The sequence below is a fragment of the Scatophagus argus genome, chromosome 11, assembly GCF_020382885.2.
Source record: "Scatophagus argus isolate fScaArg1 chromosome 11, fScaArg1.pri, whole genome shotgun sequence".
Lineage (NCBI taxonomy): Eukaryota > Metazoa > Chordata > Actinopteri > Scatophagidae > Scatophagus > Scatophagus argus.
The window spans coordinates 10,162,862-10,181,125 of record NC_058503.1 but is presented as its reverse complement, the minus strand read 5'-3'; the positions used below and the strand labels follow the sequence as shown (position 1 = coordinate 10,181,125).

The 18,264-nt window shown below is 42.8% G+C and overlaps 2 protein-coding genes across 3 annotated transcripts; both read left to right on the top strand.

Annotated features, from left to right (window-relative positions):
• The first annotated feature begins 5 nt into the window (after positions 1-5).
• chaf1b (chromatin assembly factor 1, subunit B) lies at positions 6-7,682 on the top strand. Its single transcript, XM_046404102.1, has 14 exons — positions 6-111; positions 506-651; positions 1,184-1,316; positions 1,423-1,543; positions 1,924-2,027; positions 2,195-2,291; positions 2,438-2,522; positions 2,815-2,908; positions 3,039-3,108; positions 3,212-3,303; positions 3,425-3,584; positions 4,603-5,178; positions 6,306-6,394; positions 6,984-7,682. Exons 2-14 carry the CDS (start codon positions 526-528, stop codon positions 7,082-7,084), a joined length of 1,848 nt encoding a protein of 615 aa, XP_046260058.1. The 5' UTR covers positions 6-111; positions 506-525; the 3' UTR covers positions 7,085-7,682.
• A 1,228-nt stretch (positions 7,683-8,910) lies between these two features.
• Positions 8,911-17,373, top strand: si:dkey-229b18.3. 2 transcript variants are annotated; one of them, XM_046404098.1, is made up of 8 exons: positions 8,911-9,317; positions 9,835-10,316; positions 10,608-10,681; positions 10,945-11,173; positions 12,909-14,866; positions 15,060-15,275; positions 15,994-16,134; positions 16,392-17,373. In XM_046404098.1, the coding sequence occupies exons 2-7, from the start codon at positions 9,968-9,970 to the stop codon at positions 16,096-16,098; spliced, it is 2,931 nt and encodes a 976-aa protein (XP_046260054.1). In that variant the 5' UTR covers positions 8,911-9,317; positions 9,835-9,967; the 3' UTR covers positions 16,099-16,134; positions 16,392-17,373. The 2 variants fall into 2 exon arrangements, with proteins under 2 accessions (XP_046260054.1, XP_046260055.1); XM_046404099.1 differs by having other exon boundaries at positions 8,911-10,316; positions 15,063-15,275.
• Positions 17,374-18,264: the final 891 nt, after the last annotated feature.

Genomic DNA, 18,264 nt, shown 5'->3' with positions numbered 1-18,264 from the left:
TCACCTCGCGCTTCCGCGTTATTGTCCAATCACTACAGCCCATTCAACCGGAAGTTTTGAACGAATCATACGCGGGAAATTACTGATCTCTTCAGCTCGACAACAGAGGAGGTAAGGTACTCTAAATTACTTCGAGATAACGTGACTGACAAGAACAAACAACGCAAAATTCGACTGATGTCGAAACGAACATAATCGTTGGCTAACAATAATTTATGTCTTACCTGGATTTGTTGTTTCTCAACAATTTTAGCCACAAATCATCCCTACGGATCCGCTACGTCTGTTGCTAACAGTGTTAGCAAATTGCAGCGGTCGGCCCCAGTGACTCTGTGGCAACAAATTACATCTTGTCTCAAATTAGTTTTGCTACGTGTTACGGGGCCCATATTGTCCAGTATGAAGCGTTAGAGATACCAGCCTGTGTTAGCTGTTGAGCTAATGTTAGCCTGTTTAAAACCTGTTGGGGCATTAAATTTGAACGTATTTCTCTCTCTCTCTCTAGGTCGGTGGTGGATATAAAAAATGAAGTTGGTAACGTGTGAGATTGCATGGCACAACAAAGAGCCAGTTTATAGTTTGGACTTCCAGCACAGCTCTGATGGACGCGTTCATCGGCTGGCCACAGCTGGAGTGGACACCACAGTCAGAGTGAGTGGAGTGATACATCTGATTAAGAAAAAATGTCCAATGCACATGCGTGAATTTGACCATAAATGCAAAGTTAAAGGAGGTGCAGTTCACATGGTCTTCTGAGGACAACATCACGTCACATCTGTAGTGGTGTCTTCAAGAGTTAGATTATCTTGCAGATTCATATTGAGATACTTAATAGGACATCATTAGGTCTTTTTATGTATTAAACACATAATTCACTGAAGCATTTATGTCGGTAATCTGATTTTTACCTGTTCTATAAACTGTTTCACCAAAATGCATCAGTGAGTATAACAGAAAAGCAGTCTTAAAAAAAAAAAGAAAGTCATAAAGTCAGGTCGTCTTCAAACTGCCATATTTTACTATGTAGTTTCGTGACTTCATGACTTGCAGAACACACAGCTGTTTGCAAAATATTAATTTGAGTGAAAATCATCACATATATATATATATATGTATATATGCTGTGGTATATGAGCTGTTTATGTGGTGAGTTTAATGAGCTTTTAACCTGATGTGGATGCAGCTGTGGCGTGTAGACACGGGCCCAGACGGGAAGGCGGTCGTGGAGTTTCTGTCTAATCTGGCTAGACATACGAAGGCTGTTAATGTGGTGCGCTTTAGCCCTAATGGAGAGCTGCTTGCCTCAGGAGGAGATGGTATGTCACACAGAATGAGCACATGCAAGGTAAACTTTGTGCTAAAATTTTCAGGGTCACTATTTAAAAGACACTTCAGTAATCGCATGTTTTTATTTGCTAACAGACGCAGCGATTCTGCTGTGGAAGCTCAATGACTCTAAGGAGCCTGAGCAGACCCCCGTGTTCCAGGATGATGAAGATGCTCAGCTCAACAAGGAGAGCTGGACTGTGGTCAAGACACTAAGGTACGCAACTCTGACAGGTTTGATCCCATCAAGTTAACTTTCTACCACTTTTCTTTTGACGCCAGAGACTCTTACTGGCAGTGTGGAGTCTTGTCAAAGCAGTTAGGACTGCCCCAACTTTTGCCGTAGCGCAACTCATCAAGCAGCACGCTTTGTTGGCCACCCAGTAATGCTAATGCCCTGCACCCTTCATTGTCCTGGTCAGCACTTAAAATGAGTGAGGTAGTTAATATTGCAGAGAGCCATTACTTTGATATGAGAAATATTTGTGGAGAACAAATTTAATTTGCCCATTTTATTATTTGCCATCTGATCGAGCTGCATTTCTAGTCATATTGTGATTTTACACTAAGATGCCTTATCATTTGATTTGTCTTCAGGGGACACATAGAGGACGTGTATGACATCTGCTGGACACGGGATGGAAACTTCATGGTGTCTGGCTCTGTGGACAACACTGCTATTATGTGGGACGTCCACAAAGGTTCGCTAAGGACTCTTAGATATCCTTGCGTACTTCGTTAATTAATTCATTTTCATTCAGTCTCTCACATTTGTTAGTCATGCAGATCTGCAACATTTTGTAAAATGTGTGTGAACATACCTTGTTTTGGCTTTGTATTTATTGATTGCAACTGTTTTTGTGTTTAGGACAAAAGCTCTGTATCTTGAATGACCATAAGAGCTATGTGCAAGGGGTGACCTGGGATCCCCTGGGACAATATGTAGCCACTCTCAGCTGTGACAGGTAGAGAAGAGATTTATACAGCTTGTTTCAGATCACTCGTGGTCTGTCTATGGATCGAACCTTCACTGATGTGTTTGCTGTTGCTCGTCACTGGTGGTGGGGTTGCAGCACCTTGATGCTTGTTGTCATCTTTCCATCCCCTACAGAGTGATGCGTGTTTACAGCACACACACCAAGAAGAAGGCCTTCTGTGTTAGTAAAATGAGCTCAGGGCCACTAGCAGAAGGAGAGGTCAGTCGAAACTTTGCTTTTGATGCCGCTCAGCCACTTGCATGTACACTGAACCTTCAGTTTAATTTTTACCTTTTGCATGTACTTTTTGAGATTATTCAACATGACATTTACTCTCTGCTGCACCTCTTTTGGCTGCCTGTTTCTCAGTGTTTGTCTTAATAATTTCCTTTATTTGATTAAAATGAAAGAAATGTACTCACTAACATCTTGATGGAGATCCTCTGCCCTGCTGTGAGTGAGACATGTAACATACATGCTCTCTGTGCTGCATTTCTCTTTGTGTTTGCAGGTCAAGCAGTACAGAATGTTTCACGATGACAGTATGAGGTCATTTTTTCGTCGTCTTTCATTCACCCCAGATGGGTCTTTCTTGCTCGCACCAGGTACCTACACAGCATAGTCAAAACATGGCTTTTACACAGCTTTTATCCGATAAACTTTGTTTAATATCCCAGTAAAGAGAATTTATATAAACCAAGTTGCCTCTTCTGTTGTCACCTTTTTGAACCACAGCTGGATGTGTGGAGATTGGAGAAAACATCATAAATACCACCTACATCTTTTCCAGGAAGGGCCTCAAGAGGTACCTTTTGTGACATGTTGTGGTATTTGTAGTTTTTTAGTTTTATATTAATGCTTGTAATTGATGCACAAAATCTTTGTGTGTGTGTGTGTTTTTTTTTCAGGCCTATCGCCCACTTACCATGTCCAACTAAAGCTACACTGGCTGTGCGCTGCTGCCCCGTCTACTTTGAATTGAGGACCAAGAAAGGAGAAGGCAAAGACATAAGTGCCATTAGTTGAACAGACAAGAATGATAGTGGATCCCTCCATTTTTTCACTGTGTGCACCCATATGTTTTACTGCTCTTCATTTTTACCTCCCTTTCTCCTCTGCAGATGGTTCTGTTCAGGCTCTTCCCAACGCCTTTCAGTTGCCATACCGTATGGTGTTTGCTGTGGCATCTGAGGACTCCATATTCTTGTATGACACTCAGCAGACACTCCCTTTTGGCCTGGTGTCCAACGTCCACTACCACACGCTCAGCGACCTCACATGGTAAACAAGGACTCTGTTCTGTCGTTTCTTTTGTAGTTCTTCCTTACAGTCGAATACCTTTTCCAACAGTCGTCATTTGTGGGAATGAATTGAAGCGGTAGTAGTTTTCTTTGTTTTAAAAAAATAAACGTTAGTGTTTTACAGGGCAAAAACATACAGTTAGATAAAACTGTATATATGCAAAAAGACTGATTTGCAAAAAAAAGTAGAATAATAAAAAGCAGTAGTTACAAAGCAGCGTCGTGTTCAACATCAAATAGGGTTTCAAGTGTTCACATCGATAAGAGTGTTTTCTGTAATTTGACTTGACATCTTGTACAGCTGTACTGATATCCTTCATGCTTGTCACCAGTTTGTGTCACTGTTATTATGTATATAGCAACCTATGTAGAAAGAAGACCTCTTCAATCTTAATCTGGCCTACTACACTCTGATTGGTTGGCTTTTCTCCATCTTGGGAAATGAGATGTCAGTGAGCACAGCGCCAGACCTATTTGAATCACTGAACAAATCAGAAATGCCTGAGATTAAGACATCTTGAACTAGACTGGGACGAGGATGTTATTCGCACTTATCAGTTAATGGGAAGTGCATTGTCCATTCTCTTTGTTTGAAATTTACACCCGCAAGATCAGTAGTGGATATGACCAGTTATTGTTCTTGTTCTCCATACCAGCCATGAAGAAATTGCTTCATAATCTGATTCCAGGTTAAGTGATGGAATTCACAATCCTACGAGCCCTCAGCAGAGAGGAATTGGTGCTAAAAAGACTGTAAATTTGGAAGATGCCCACATAATCTCCGTATCTACTTGAGCCTCATAGTGATTAAAGATACCACCACTGCTTGTATGGACGAGAGGAATTATTACAATAACCAGTAAATGTTTCGGTGTACATACGGGCATGTACACTTATTCTCTAACACCAGATTCTTGGAAATATAAGAGGGATGAAATTAAGTGTTTTATTCAACCCTTCATCCACTGATACGTCTTTTCCTGTTACATCCTCTTTAGGTCTCGTGATGGTTCCTTCCTGGCTGTGTCCTCCACAGATGGCTACTGCTCCTTCCTGTCCTTCTCTCCTGGGGAGCTGGGAACTCCGCTGAAGGAGCCTCCCACTCTGGAGATCTTTGCCCCACATAGCGGTGTGGAGAAAAAGGGCAAAAAATCAGCCAGGACCTCATCTCCTGGGACCCAGCCACCAAACTCAGCCCAAACTCCCACCTCCCAAACGGTTAATGGCAAAGACGCCCCCTCCGTCACCCCGCCGGAGGAGAAGAAGAGCACCCCCAGTGCCAAGTCGAAACCCCAGCCCCGTAGGATCACCCTCAACACCCTGGAGGGCTGGGGGAAGCCTGCTACCTCTAAAGCCACAACCACTTCTGCACCTCAGACCCCAACATCTGCAAGCACAAGCGCACCCTCTACTCCCCTACCCCGTGTCACCCCTCTCACCCCTACCAACTGCCGCACATCTCAGCCACGCATCGCCCCACTCACTCCATCCACCCCTAAAGTCCTCAACAGTGCTAATACTACTGGGCCCACTACCCCAAAGGGTGCAACCACCCCGAAGGGGCCCACCCCAAGGTAAACGCCAAATGAGTGTAAGGCAAACAAGGACTTTGTTAGTTATTATACAAATGATTAGCTGCAGCAATGTTGTGATGGTTGGCAGGGAGGTTTTTCAACGCATATGAGGATAGGTGCGTTTGGATTAGAGCTGAAACCTGTAACCATTACATTGTTGATTATTTTTGCTTGATAACTGACTGAAAACATTTAGGACTTATCACACTGGCTGCGATTAAAAGTCACAAAAATGAAAATTCAGTCATTATCCACTCATGCCAGTAGAAAGTTTGGTGAAAGTTCTCAATCCACAAAACATTTCTGGGGCTTCACAGCATTGCAACGTTTGCCTAAACAACTGAAGCAAAAGGGTACTTTTAAAATGTAAAAAAATACAACTCAAAAACAACATAAAATTGCTTTGTGCAGCTCATCTGACGTAAGCCCCAAATGGAATTGAAAAGTCTGTTGTGATCTACTGTAGGTGGTGTGAATAATGCAGGTGCTGTCTCACACTATGCATGGTAATTTATGGAAATAACTTGAAGTATTCAAATGTGTTGTGAGTCAGACTGAGGGAGTAATGCACTGGGCACACTGCATCCACCTCCCTCCCCTCTAATGATTAAAGGAGCTAAGCTGATTAGCTCAGGAGATGCAGTTTATAGTGACACATACTAAGAGTAGGACATGTTCTTTAAAATGTGAAAAATTACTTTTTAAAATAGACTTTAAAATGTTCTTGTACAAATGCATAAAAATGTTCATAGCTGTAATGGACTTGAGATGTTCTTGTTGTTGTTGTTGTTGTAGTACATGTGCTCTATACTGGTAGTGAGAACAAAGCCATGTCTGGTATGAGGGATTCGTTGGACCCCCTGCTGACTATAAAATAATAATCACTCTGACAGACTGCATGTAGACAATGGCAGGTCCACACATGCTTTTGTATTTGGCCTGTATCTGTAACTTGGAATGTTTGCCTCGGCTAGTCTTGACTAGTTTACTAGTGAGCAACGACTGAAACAGAGGGACAAAGGAGGAGGATAAATTCAGTGGAACAATGATGTTTTATTCTTGTGTTTTCTGTCGACCTTACGCTCCAAGTCTCTTTACCGTCTGTGCTTTTTCCTGTTTGTTTACAGGAGAGTATCTTTGACTCCCGTCGCATCCCGATCTCCAGCTGTTAGTTCCCTCTTCTGCACCCCCTCATCCACTGAGAAGGCCAAACATGGTTAGTGAGGGCAGCTACTTTGAATGTTGTCCTTCATGCTGCAAATATCACAATGCACTCATTGACACCCTCAGTCCCACAGCCTGGTATAATTAGGGATGCACCAATCCAACTTTGTCTGATTGTTGTGCCTCGTGGTATGATATTTCATCAAATCCAGCATCTGTTGTACGTATTATTTGTATATCTTGGCAAAAAAGCAGTGGTTTAAAAAAAAAATTACTGTTTGCTTGGGTTTTCTGTTAAGAAAGTGTGGCTAAGGTGGGGTTTGCTTAAAGCCATTATAATATGACTGCTCATGTTTTGTGCCCAGTCAGATTTGTTCAGTGATGGAGCCATGTGCACTGATTTAAAAAAAATCAGACTAAATAATTGTAGTGAAGTGGAATTATTCTGCACTTTTAACAGAACATGTTAAGATGAAAACAATGAGAGTACATCTATGTCCATTCACTTTTCATTCAACCAGCTGACTGGTTGGTTGAAAATAAATGCGGACTGAATTCTGTTAAGCAAAGTGTCTCACATGTTTCTTAACATAGAAGCACATCACGTCATCAGGAGTATCCCTTCATTTCTGTTTCTCCAGAGCGTCCTTCTCCTCCCACTGATCCCGTGTGCCAGCCCCCCGAGTCCAAACGGCCAAAGACCAGCGATCCCCCGGTGAAGACCGGCGACACCCAGGCCTAGTGTTTGCAAGGAACGGCATGGTGTTATCAGAAAAGAGTACATACAGCAGAGGGTGAGAGTTAAAGAAGCTACAAAACCACAGAGACTGCCCTTGGATTTACCCCTGTAGTGCAAGAGCATTTTGTTTGGGTTGATATTGTCTGTACTTGATGCAAATGACCTCACATAATGGACTTGGTTTTAACACAAACTGCTTTGCAGTAAGTGGCCTTGAATTAACTCTTCTTTTAGTCATGTGTGTGTGTTGTGTTATACATTAAACATGTATTTAGGTTGTTGTATTATATATGATTTGTTTGACATTCAGTTGCATGAGTGCTGTTGTGGGGGGAAAAAAAAAACAAGAAAAAAGGAAAGTTTTGTCTCACTTCTTTTTGGATCGTGTGATTGTGAAATTTAAACTGCCCTCAAAAACCAGAAGAAGGAAAAGAAACAAGCGATTTAAGGTTTAATATCTTGTGCGAGCTTGACATATACAACCAGAGTCTTCATTTTCTCAAGACTGTTAACCAGCAGCTTTAGTGACAAACTCAACACTGTCAAGCATTTAAGGGTTGTTTTCTCTGTGTTTAATAAAGGATGATTCATTTAAAAGATATGTTTAAGTGGTTTGCAGTTAATGACTGGGATGAGTTCATACTTTAACTGTAAGGAGCTTGGCATTGGGTACGACGTTTCCTTTTGGAAAATGATCATTTATATGCTGCCTTTGTATAAAATTGATTGGAAGGTGTGCATCTATTGAGACAACTTGACATTTGAAATTAGGAGTTGGCTGTTGAGGAATTAATGCAGCCAGGTTTGCAAACCAGGAAGGTCTACTCTTTCTTATATGGATTTTTGTATTTCATTGTTAAATTACATTTTCTATAAACTTAAATTCACTATGTGATCTTAAAAATGTTCTCTACATTGCCAAGAAAACAACTGATGGGGAAATAATAAATCTTTTGTTTCGTTATTTTCCCAAAATGAGTCTTTTAAATGTTGAGTCTTGAAAAATGCAGGGACCCTCCAGCACACCAGCACATGTAGGCCAAGTTTTAATACTCAGGTTGATTAAAAAGGCAACATGATCTCTGTGTCTTACATGATTGCTTTGGTTGCAGTTTCCATTGTGTAAACCTTTTAATGCAAAGAGCCAAACAGAAATTATTACACAGAATATACCTCACTGTTATTACTCTACATTTCAAAAACAGACTACACACGCACATTTTTTTCCTCATTACTCCTTGTGCAAAATTAGCTTTGCTTTGTTTCGATGACAATTAATTTCTGCTGGCAAAAGTACACAAAAATTTTAAAAAGCAGCAACAATTAAAACTCGGAAGGTTGTGATGTTGACAGACCACTGGGTAATATGTTCATTTAATTCAGACTTAAAACTTTTAATTTTCTGTTCCATGTGACATTTTGAAGCTAAAATTCACAGGGTTGCAATTTCTGTTGTTTCTAGAATGAAAATTGTTTTGAGCAAATGGATCATCAGCCATTGTAAAATAATGTAACTGTATTACAATATTTGTACCTGACATGGAGATGACAGTGACAGCTGACAGTTTAAAATATGAAAACATTTGTTGGTATTTGTTCTAGCTAAATAATGTCAGGTGGTTTTCAGAAGATAAAAAAGTCGACCACGTTCGCTTAATAGTACCTGTAATATAGGTGTATCGCGGTTAACTTGACAGCAAGTGGAGCAAATACTAGTACACTGGCATCGTGTCTGAACAACCTACCTTGCTGCGAGGGGACGAAAACTAACTTGAGTGGCAGCTCCGTCAGCCATTCACATTTCGCCTGATAGAGCCTCTTTAAAGCTTCTGCTAATGGCCTTTGTCTGAAGGCGGGGAGGACTTGGGTCGTTAGGCTGCTGGTTAGCAACAAACAGAAGGTTACGAGTTTAAAAAATTGGATTGTTTCACCGCCTGACTGGCTTTACGGCAACGAGAGCGGTATGAACTGTTACGGGTGTGTGACTGTAGCTTGTTGGGTCGCTTTTGAGGGCAGCTGGCAGTGATTTGCAACATTTCGGGCTGATAGCGGAGGCAACCTCGCTTCTTGGTCGTTGGAAGTGGCGATGCTGAGCTGATAGCTGCGTCATCATGTTGCTTCCGACTCGAGTTGGCGAAAAGAAATCTCAAGTTAACGCCAGCGGTGAGGCTGCCTGCCGTCATCCAGCTCCGGAGGCCACTCCCGGCCCCTGAAATTGATGGAAGACGGTCTGCTGGTGAGCTGTTTGCGTTGGAGGGTGTTTACGTGGTCGCCGTCAAAGTGGTGACTTTACATCACTTGTCTCGGCGCTGTTGGCGCGATACTCTCCTGGCTGCATTTATTATCTAACTATACTTGGATGGACAGTTAAATATTCCCTATTAATACCGCGTAGCGTTACAGGCTGCAAGATTGTAACCTTGCGGAAATATTACCAAATGTTTCCCGAACAGAAAGTGCAACCAATGTTATATTATTTGGGGAGATGTTGGCCATAACTGTTTTATATAGTGAGAAGTGAAGCCCTCACTGACAGCTAGGATAGAAAGCAGGACCCCCCCCCAGTGAAAATGCTGCTGACTCCTATCTGATGGCCCCACTTGAGGAAAAACCCGTTTTATAAGCCACAATGAGAGACCTTAGGGTTCGTTTTAGCTAAGTGCTTAGCAAACGTGTCAGTGTTTCTTGGGACTTATTGTTGGGTCGGTGATCTGTTGTCTCCTGTCACCGAATCCACGTGGACTTTGTTTCAGGTCGGTGGGTAAAGTTTGGCTAGCAGCTCACCGCCGTGACGCGCGAGGGTTTGTTTACTTCAAAGAGTAAGAAACTGGTTTCCCCAGCTCGGATAAAGTTACCACAATACACCAGAATATAAAACCGGTTAAAATGGCCGGCGACTGCACCCACACTAACGATCATTACGCGAACGCAGAGACGTTTTGTCCATCCCAGCCCTGGTCGGATGGAGACGGAGAGAGAGCCGGGGAGATGCAGTCAGCCGAGAGCTTAAAAGGGCGTGGACCCCACGCAAGGTGGGCGCCGAACTTTGAGGTGATAGACGGGCTGCTGTACCGCAAGAAGCTGGAAAGGGGCTTCATCAACTACCGGGAGGTTTTGGATGAGGACCGGAGACATGAGGCAATCTCCACCTTTCACCGGCGACAGCGCCCTGGTCAGCGCCACCTCTCCCTGGAGGAGACCTACAGATGTGTGGCTGAAAACTACTGGTGGGAAGGTATGAACACAACTACCATCCTTACATCTGAGCTGATTCAACAGCATGTGGTTACCAAGTCTATAAACCAACTACTGGCTTCTTACTGATGATCTATAATCCTAATTAGAAGGTTTATTCATTTCTTAATGTAAGGAAGTATCATCACAATTAAGCCACACAATATTGATTGAATCAGTCAAAGATCAATAAAGTTACAGGAATGATAGCTGTAGCAAAAATGTAGCAAAATTAAATTCCTGTATTATTTGGCTTTACAGTCTGATGTTTGTGGAACTGTTTTCTTCACAGGGATGTATTTCCAGATCAGAGATTTTGTCCTGGGCTGTCCAGAGTGTCAGAGGCAGCACACCAAGAAGACTGAGGTAAGGAGCGGACCAGAGTCTCACTGGACAAATGAGGCTGTCCTGAGGTCACTTCCCCCTCTTCCTATCAAACTTTGAGCCCTGCTTTGGTTTCATCAGTGCCTCATTTTTCCTCCTCACAAATTTTAATTCTCACTTCTCTGTCTCATTCTCACTTAATTCTGCTCTCACGCTCAGACGTCTCGCCAAAGTACTTTCTAACACATATATTCCTATAATGATGCCTCTCTATCTGCTCATACCTTGCTGTCTTTGCCTCTCAGGAGCTGGGTGGCAGAGGATGTGTCACGAAGACGATGGCGTCACACAGCGCTGACATGTTGAGCAAGCTTAGGAGTCAACGGGAGGCGGGGCTGTTCTGTGACATTACCCTGCGTACGAACGGGCGGCCCTACCTGGCCCACAGAGCTGTTCTGGCCGCTGTCAGCGATCACTTCCAGGAAATTTTCACAGAAATGGATTCGAACATGAAAGCAGACTTGGACCTCACCGGTAAGAACAGATGACTAGGGTCCAAAGCACTAGAAAACACCTCTGCTTGAATTCTGTCAGCTCCGGGCTGGATTTAGATGTAAAACCCTGAGCCTGCTCCTTGTGCCAATATGAGTCACTGAAGCTTTAGAGATGACAAAATGACGCAAAAAGTCTTACTCTCTGACTTTTAGTGTACCTGCTTAATAATGGGGACACAACTAAGGATTAAGGTGAGCTTATACTTCATCAGCACTGTTTTCAAATGGAGGAGGTATACGGGTCCTATCACCTGCATTAACCAGATGGACTATTTATATTTCCAGTAGGTGAGAACACATCTGACATGGAGAGACAATCCTCTGTTGTGTGCTACGTGTGTGTGAAAGGGAAACTCTTGAACAATGTCCTGACCTGATTCTCTGGAGTAGCATTGTCCAGAGTTCATAAGAGAAAATGGCTTCTGTCTGAAGACACCACTGTGTAGTGTCACTCAAGTGCTGCCTCTCCCACAGCATTATCTGATTGGTTACACATCACAAGTAGCCTATCAGTCTGTTAACACTGAAGGCTACTGGGCTTGACAGGAAAAGAGAGAACTGATGGATTTAGAAGCACTTATCAAAGGAACACTACAGATTTGATCAGTTTGAATTTAGTCAAACAAGAACAAGAACAACCAACCTACCCACCACAAGAAAACAACCCTAGTTTTAAATTGTGTTATCCCCGTATTTAATCCCCCGTATTTACCCTACTTCTGAAGTGCAGCCATTTGGAACAGCTGGAAAACATGTTGAACAAACAAATTATTTCCCTGCAAACACTGGTCTTTATTTTCATTATCAATTCATCTCCAGACTATTAAATGAATAATTTTCTCTCATTTTCTAATTCTTCCGACCCCAAGGTAATGTATTGAAATAATTATTTCATCCAACCAACAGAACAAAATGCAAAGATAGTAAACTAGATATGATATGATATATGACAAAGCGTAACACCCTTAGATTTGACAGGCTAGTAACAGTGAATGTTTGACATACATGAGAAATGATTATCTGATAATCAGAATAGTTGCTGGTTCACTTTTGTTGATTGACTAGTCAGCTAATTGACTTACCGTACTCTTTACTGATAAATTTTTATCATCGTCATCAGTGTTCCTGTTATGTTCTTTGGTTAACATGTCCAGGAAAGAACAAACAGATGAGTTCAGTGACTTCACCATTGAAGTTCAGTTCTATAAGTTCATGTGATATGTTTATCAGACGCTGTTGACTGCCCAAATGCAGTCATCTTACTTGAGTTGACACGTTTCATCTCTCATCATCATTAAAACAAAGGTTTGCAGAAATTCGCAAGCTACAGATGATATACTGGTCGTTCAGGCAAAAGGAGGCTGCTCAGCTGCATTACTTTTGAAATGGTCTTTCTTGTCAGCTTGTCTTTACTCAGTCACTCCACAAATCTGGAACTGGAGTATCCAGACCATGTTTGGGACACAGCCATGGTCTGTCCTCTCATTTACTTGCGTCTTTGATGTGTCGCGGCAGATAGGATGGCCCTGATTAAAGCACTTGTTATATTGTCTCCTGTCTCAGCCATCTTGTTTACACTTGCTCCCACTCTGCCTGCTGTCTGTCTGATCCTCTGTTTATACCAAGTCACTTTCATCTCACGCATTTCACTCACTGATTGACCAGCATTCAACATGTTATAATTAAAGGTTGTTTTTGTTTTTTTCCTCCCTCAGGTTTTAGTGAGGACAGTCTCCTGGCTCTGCTGGATTTCTCCTACTCCTCCACTCTGTGTGTTTATAAGGAGGACCTTCCCGAAGTCATGGCCATGGCCCGCCACTTGGGCATGTGGCCTGCAGTGGAAGCCTGCTCAGCTCTCATGAAAGAGCAGGAGCAGCAACTCTGTCCTGGCAAGGGCTGTACCTCAGCCTGTGCTGGTGCATGTCATGAGCATCACCGCCTGCAGAGCAAAAGGAAAAGATCTTTGGGATTAGAGCAGAATATGGACAACAACTTCAGTCTGACACTGGATGCATCAGATGAGTCTTCAGAAGGAAGCCCAAGACGTAATTTGCGCAGGACACCGAAACCCCAAGGCCATAATGGCCTTCCTCTGAGTCCCTCCCACAGGATGAAGCTCATGGACTTCAAATCTCCCTCTTCCAAGAAGGTTACTGCATCTCGACACACCATTGCTACCCCTCAGGCACACAATTACTCCCCCATATCACCATCAAACACCCGTCTTCTCCGCTCCACTCCTGGGGCTGCCAAGGAGGTGCAGCGATTGCTAGAGTCCCCTCGACCAAGCAAAAAACCTCACCCTATCACTCGACTCTCGTGCAGCCCTGTGAGGGTGAAGCAGGAGGTGGAGGAGGTTGGAGAGGATGAGCAGGATTATGCGAGAGCACAGGAGAAGTACAAGCTGATGACTGTTCTTGGCTTACAGAGGACCGCCCTCCTCCCCAGACCAGAAGATTTGATCGGCTGGAGACAAAAGAAACGACTGAGAAAGCTGAAGGCTAATAACTATTCTCTGACCAAGCGGCGAAAACCACGCTCCACCTCCCCAGGGCTGTCATATGGAGATGTGACGCTGTCACTTCCCTTATGTAACCCCGTAAACACTCGCCTTCTCAATAAGTCAGTAAAGACCAAGCCTGTGGGTCCAGTCAGCACAGAGCTGATGACAACAAGGAGGCCCAAGACCGCTCGGCGACATGTCCCTCCAAGTGACAGGAGTATGCGAAGTAAAGGCGTGTTACCAGACATATTCTCGCCTTCCTTCGGTGGGAGGGAACTTAGACGATCGGTGAGGAAGGGTGACAGTGCCCGCCTTTCTGCACAGCAGCCTCCACGACGCAACACCAACAAAACTCTAGTAAGAAACACAGTCAGGATCAAATCAGAACCAGCTGAATACTCTATCTCAGGTCTCCCTCCTGCGTCAGACATTTGCCATGGTCACGCACCTCCCATATCCCCACCCTCACAGAGAACACAGGCCAGAAATAAGGTCACCGTCGAGACGGTCAAAACGCTGCGTTACAACAGCAGCAGACCTGCACCAAAGGCCAAGCTTAGACGGGGCTCGGCAAGAGTGGTGGAGAAGACTAAGTGTAAGTCCACAGAGGAGGGGAGGAAGCTGGAAAGCCAGGGGTTGAGGGGCGTCATGGACACTAGACCGGGGGTGAAGGTTAATGAACCTGGTGAGCTCCTTTTTTCAGAGCAGGCACCTCCTTCATCCATCTACAACCATCCTCTGTACAAAGTCATCAAAAAGGAGCCAGCAGAACCTGTACCAGTTGTTGGTCCTTTCCCTGATCCTCCCTCACCAGACAGGGGTAAGCGCCAGAGCAAGCCCCCCATCAAATTACTGGACTCAGGCTTTCTGTTCAGCTTCTGTCGGCCAGCAGGGGGTGCGATGGCAGTACTGAAGAAAGAGGAGGAGAGCGTGGACATCTGCTTAACACGCTCTGTGTCACAAGTTGGGGAGAAATTCGGAGCAGAGGAGTCCCCCCACAGGGCACTGCGAGCCAGAGTGCCACCCACCCTGCCTGTGGTGAAGAGGGAGAGGGAGCAAAGGAGCATAAGCCAAAGCAAGGTTCAGAGATCCAGGCCAAAGTCCCGAGACAACACTCACCAGAATATGGCCAAATCTGCTGGGCCAAAAGCCACACGGACTATGCCAAAGGTGGGGGGTTGTGAGGATGAATGCAGTTTGTTTAGAGAACTTAAATCATCAAATTTTAATTCAATTTTAGCTTCTCACTCCTTTCATCTAATCCTTTCATTTTGTATGTATATGATGTGTCATACAACTACAACATTTTGATCATTTAATCCATAATTGTCGTTTCCCTTCTGTCTTTTTCCTGCCTCTTCAGCAGCAAGGTAAAATCCCTCTGAGCAGCAGGAGCTGCGTCATGCTGGATGCCATACGTCGGGCAAGGCTAAAGCAGCTTCGAGGGCCTCGTAGTCAAGCCCCCAAAGTCCCAAAAGCAGCCCATGCCTGTCTTCAGTGTCCAGCTTCATACAAGGACTGCGATGCTCTAATCATGCATCGCCTCAGGCACATCGAGGGCAAGCACTGGCCATGTCCGGTAAGCCCTGGCTTTCCTAAACCTTAACAACCTAGAGCCACACAAAAGTGAAAAAAATTTACGTTTGTCACATGTTTGCCAACTCCTGGTATAGACTGTGTGCCGTAGTAGAGTGTAATTTTACAATTATGAATGACTATTGCCGTTGAACGAGTATTGCCATTTTAGGTCACTTTATACATGTACTTAAATACATTTTAGAGGGATAGTTTATACTTTTTACCCCGTTACACTTATCTGACAGCTGTAGCTACTGCTAGTTACTCTCACAGTTGTTTTTTAAGCTGTTAAAATCTAATTAACTGCTATAGATTAAACCACTCAGTGGGATATAATGTAGTAATAACAAACACGGACGTTACAGAGACATTCTTCATAATGAGTATTTATTTCCGTTTGAATTTGAACTACATTTGGTTGATATTGCTTCTGAGTACTTTTCAGTAAAAGTTTCTTTGTTGGACTTTTATCTATAATGGAGTGTTTGTAAATTATGGTACTGCTACTTTCACTGAGAAGAATAGTTTGACACTTTTGTAAATACACTTGATTGCCTTCTCTTCTCTAATGCTGTCCAAGAGAGCAAAGTGGCATCACACCTGTATGCTCAGTAGTTATACTGAGGTATACCGTATGCTCAGTATAACTCAGTGGTTCCCCTTTGTCCTCTTCAGTTCATTTCTGTGTTGTTAACCACCTTACGCTCTGTGCTGTGTAGCTCTGCAGTAAGACGTTCTTTCGACTGAGGAATGTACGGAGTCACATCCGCACCCATGACCCCAAGTTGTACAAATGCCGGAGCTGCATTGTCGCTGGTTCCTGAGGCAGCTGGGGGGTCCGCTCTAGCAGTGAGACTAAGGTGGGTCGAAGTGACACCTTTCATGGCTGAGCTACATTCAACAGAAAAGCTGCTATGCTTTATGTTTGGTTTGCACATCCGTTGTCTTTTGTTATGGCGTCTAAAAACTGAGTGTGTTTTCTATGGTCACACTTCATGTTTCTTGCAGAATCAGCTGTCATTACACCACAGTGCATTGTGATCATCATGTGCATTGATTTTTTTGTACCTGATTTTCGTACCTTGTCTGTTTCTTAACACCCATGTTTATTTTCCAGGGTGAAGGCTGTCAGTGTCTTACACCAGCGAACAAACTGCAGTCAGTCACCCGATCGATCAGCAGCTTGTACATACTGCATTCGTCACACAAAAGCACAGCGGTCTGTGGAAAGGCATAATTACTGATTATATACTGATAATAACTGATTCTAATCATTGCTGTCATCAATGATTGCTAATGTTATTTAAATAACCAAACCACGTTTGCTGGTCCTCTTTGCTTTTCCGTAGCTACAGAAGGTTAAACTTGAACATTACACTCAGGGGGTGGGGAAGGTGATGCCACGACATAAAAGTGATTTAACGTCACGGATGTGTATAAAATGAAATGTAAAGTGATTGTTATAACTATTACTGCTACTTATTGTTATCATTATTTTTTATGTATTGATCGATTTTGAGTGCACTTATATCATAGCTTATGTTGTAAACCTAAGAAGTGGTAATGAAACTGAAGGTTTCCACGGAGGGAATACTTGAAGTGATGGAAGCGCTGGAGGGAATACTTGAAGTTGGAGGGGGTGGGGGTCCTGGGAGTGAGACTTTGGGTGTTTCAGTGGGTCTTTGTCCTTTGGTGTGCTAACTCTTAAATGACTTGACTAGTCTGTCCCTCCTTTTGTATTGTCTCTCACAGTCCATGAGTCAGGGATTGGACTCTTGACACCACTGCATGCGTATTTGCAGGCCCTTTGTAGACCACTGTCTTTTCTAAGGCTGCCAATTTTAAAAAGGGAAACGTGTCTCGTTTTTAATGTGAATTTCTGAACAGTAATTAACACAACTGTGTTATTACAGATCTCTTCTTCCACTTTAATCCAAGACACTTGTAGTCTTGTTCTACTAGAAGTCCTTCAAGTACTCCTCCTGAGTAAATGCAATGTGTTCACATGAAGAGATGTTTATGTTTTACAAAGTGATTTTAGAAATAAATGAGCTGTCTCTTGCTATCTGTTAAAAGGCTAAATAAATTTTTGCTTTTTATATTGTGCTATTCTTGCTTTAATTACATGTTGTTGATATATATATTTTAGTCTACATTTGTTTGGAAAATAACTCCCAGCTCAAAAACACAAGTTATTTTCCAAACAAATGTAGACTCATATATGTATTATATTATAAGAATGTGTTGTAAGAATAGTTATTAAAGATTTATTTGTTGCTTAAGGTAACCATAGCTTTCTTTCTGAACAGTTACGTTTTTAAACAGAAGGTGTTTTACGAGTCATTCATATCGAGACATTTATTATAATTACTATTAATCAACTGATTTGATTGATTGTAAGTGAATATTTCCTGCTTTGTCTCCTAATATTAAATAGAACATATTTGGATTTTGGACTGTTGATCAGACAAAATAAGCAATAAGAACATGTGGCGATGGATTCCGGAAACTTTCCACCATTTTCTGTCATTTTATAGACCTAATGATTAATTGAGATTCAAGATTATTAGCACAATAATAAATGTTGAAAATATGTACTCTACAGGAGAGAAAACATTTCCACTCAAAAATATTCACGTTATGACTTTGTTTCACTGCATACTCAAACTTTACAGAAGTGTAGTGTTGGTGATATACTGGATAGTCTGGTTCCAAGGCTGCATTTATCCAGGAAGAGGATGAGGAGTTCTGTCTGGGCGGGAGGTTGATGATCCAGGAGGAATGAGGAAGAGCTTTGGGCATGAATCACATCTTTGCATCCTTTCTGACTGACTCATCAGCAGCAAAAATGGACGCCTTTGTGTTATCACATGCAGCAAGGCTGAGCCCTCTGAAGGACCTTTGCAATGGTTAATTTCTTCAGAGAAGTGAAGGCTTTTTGAGATGTGGGATGAAGCAGCAGGATTTCAGTGAGGTGATCAAAACATCAA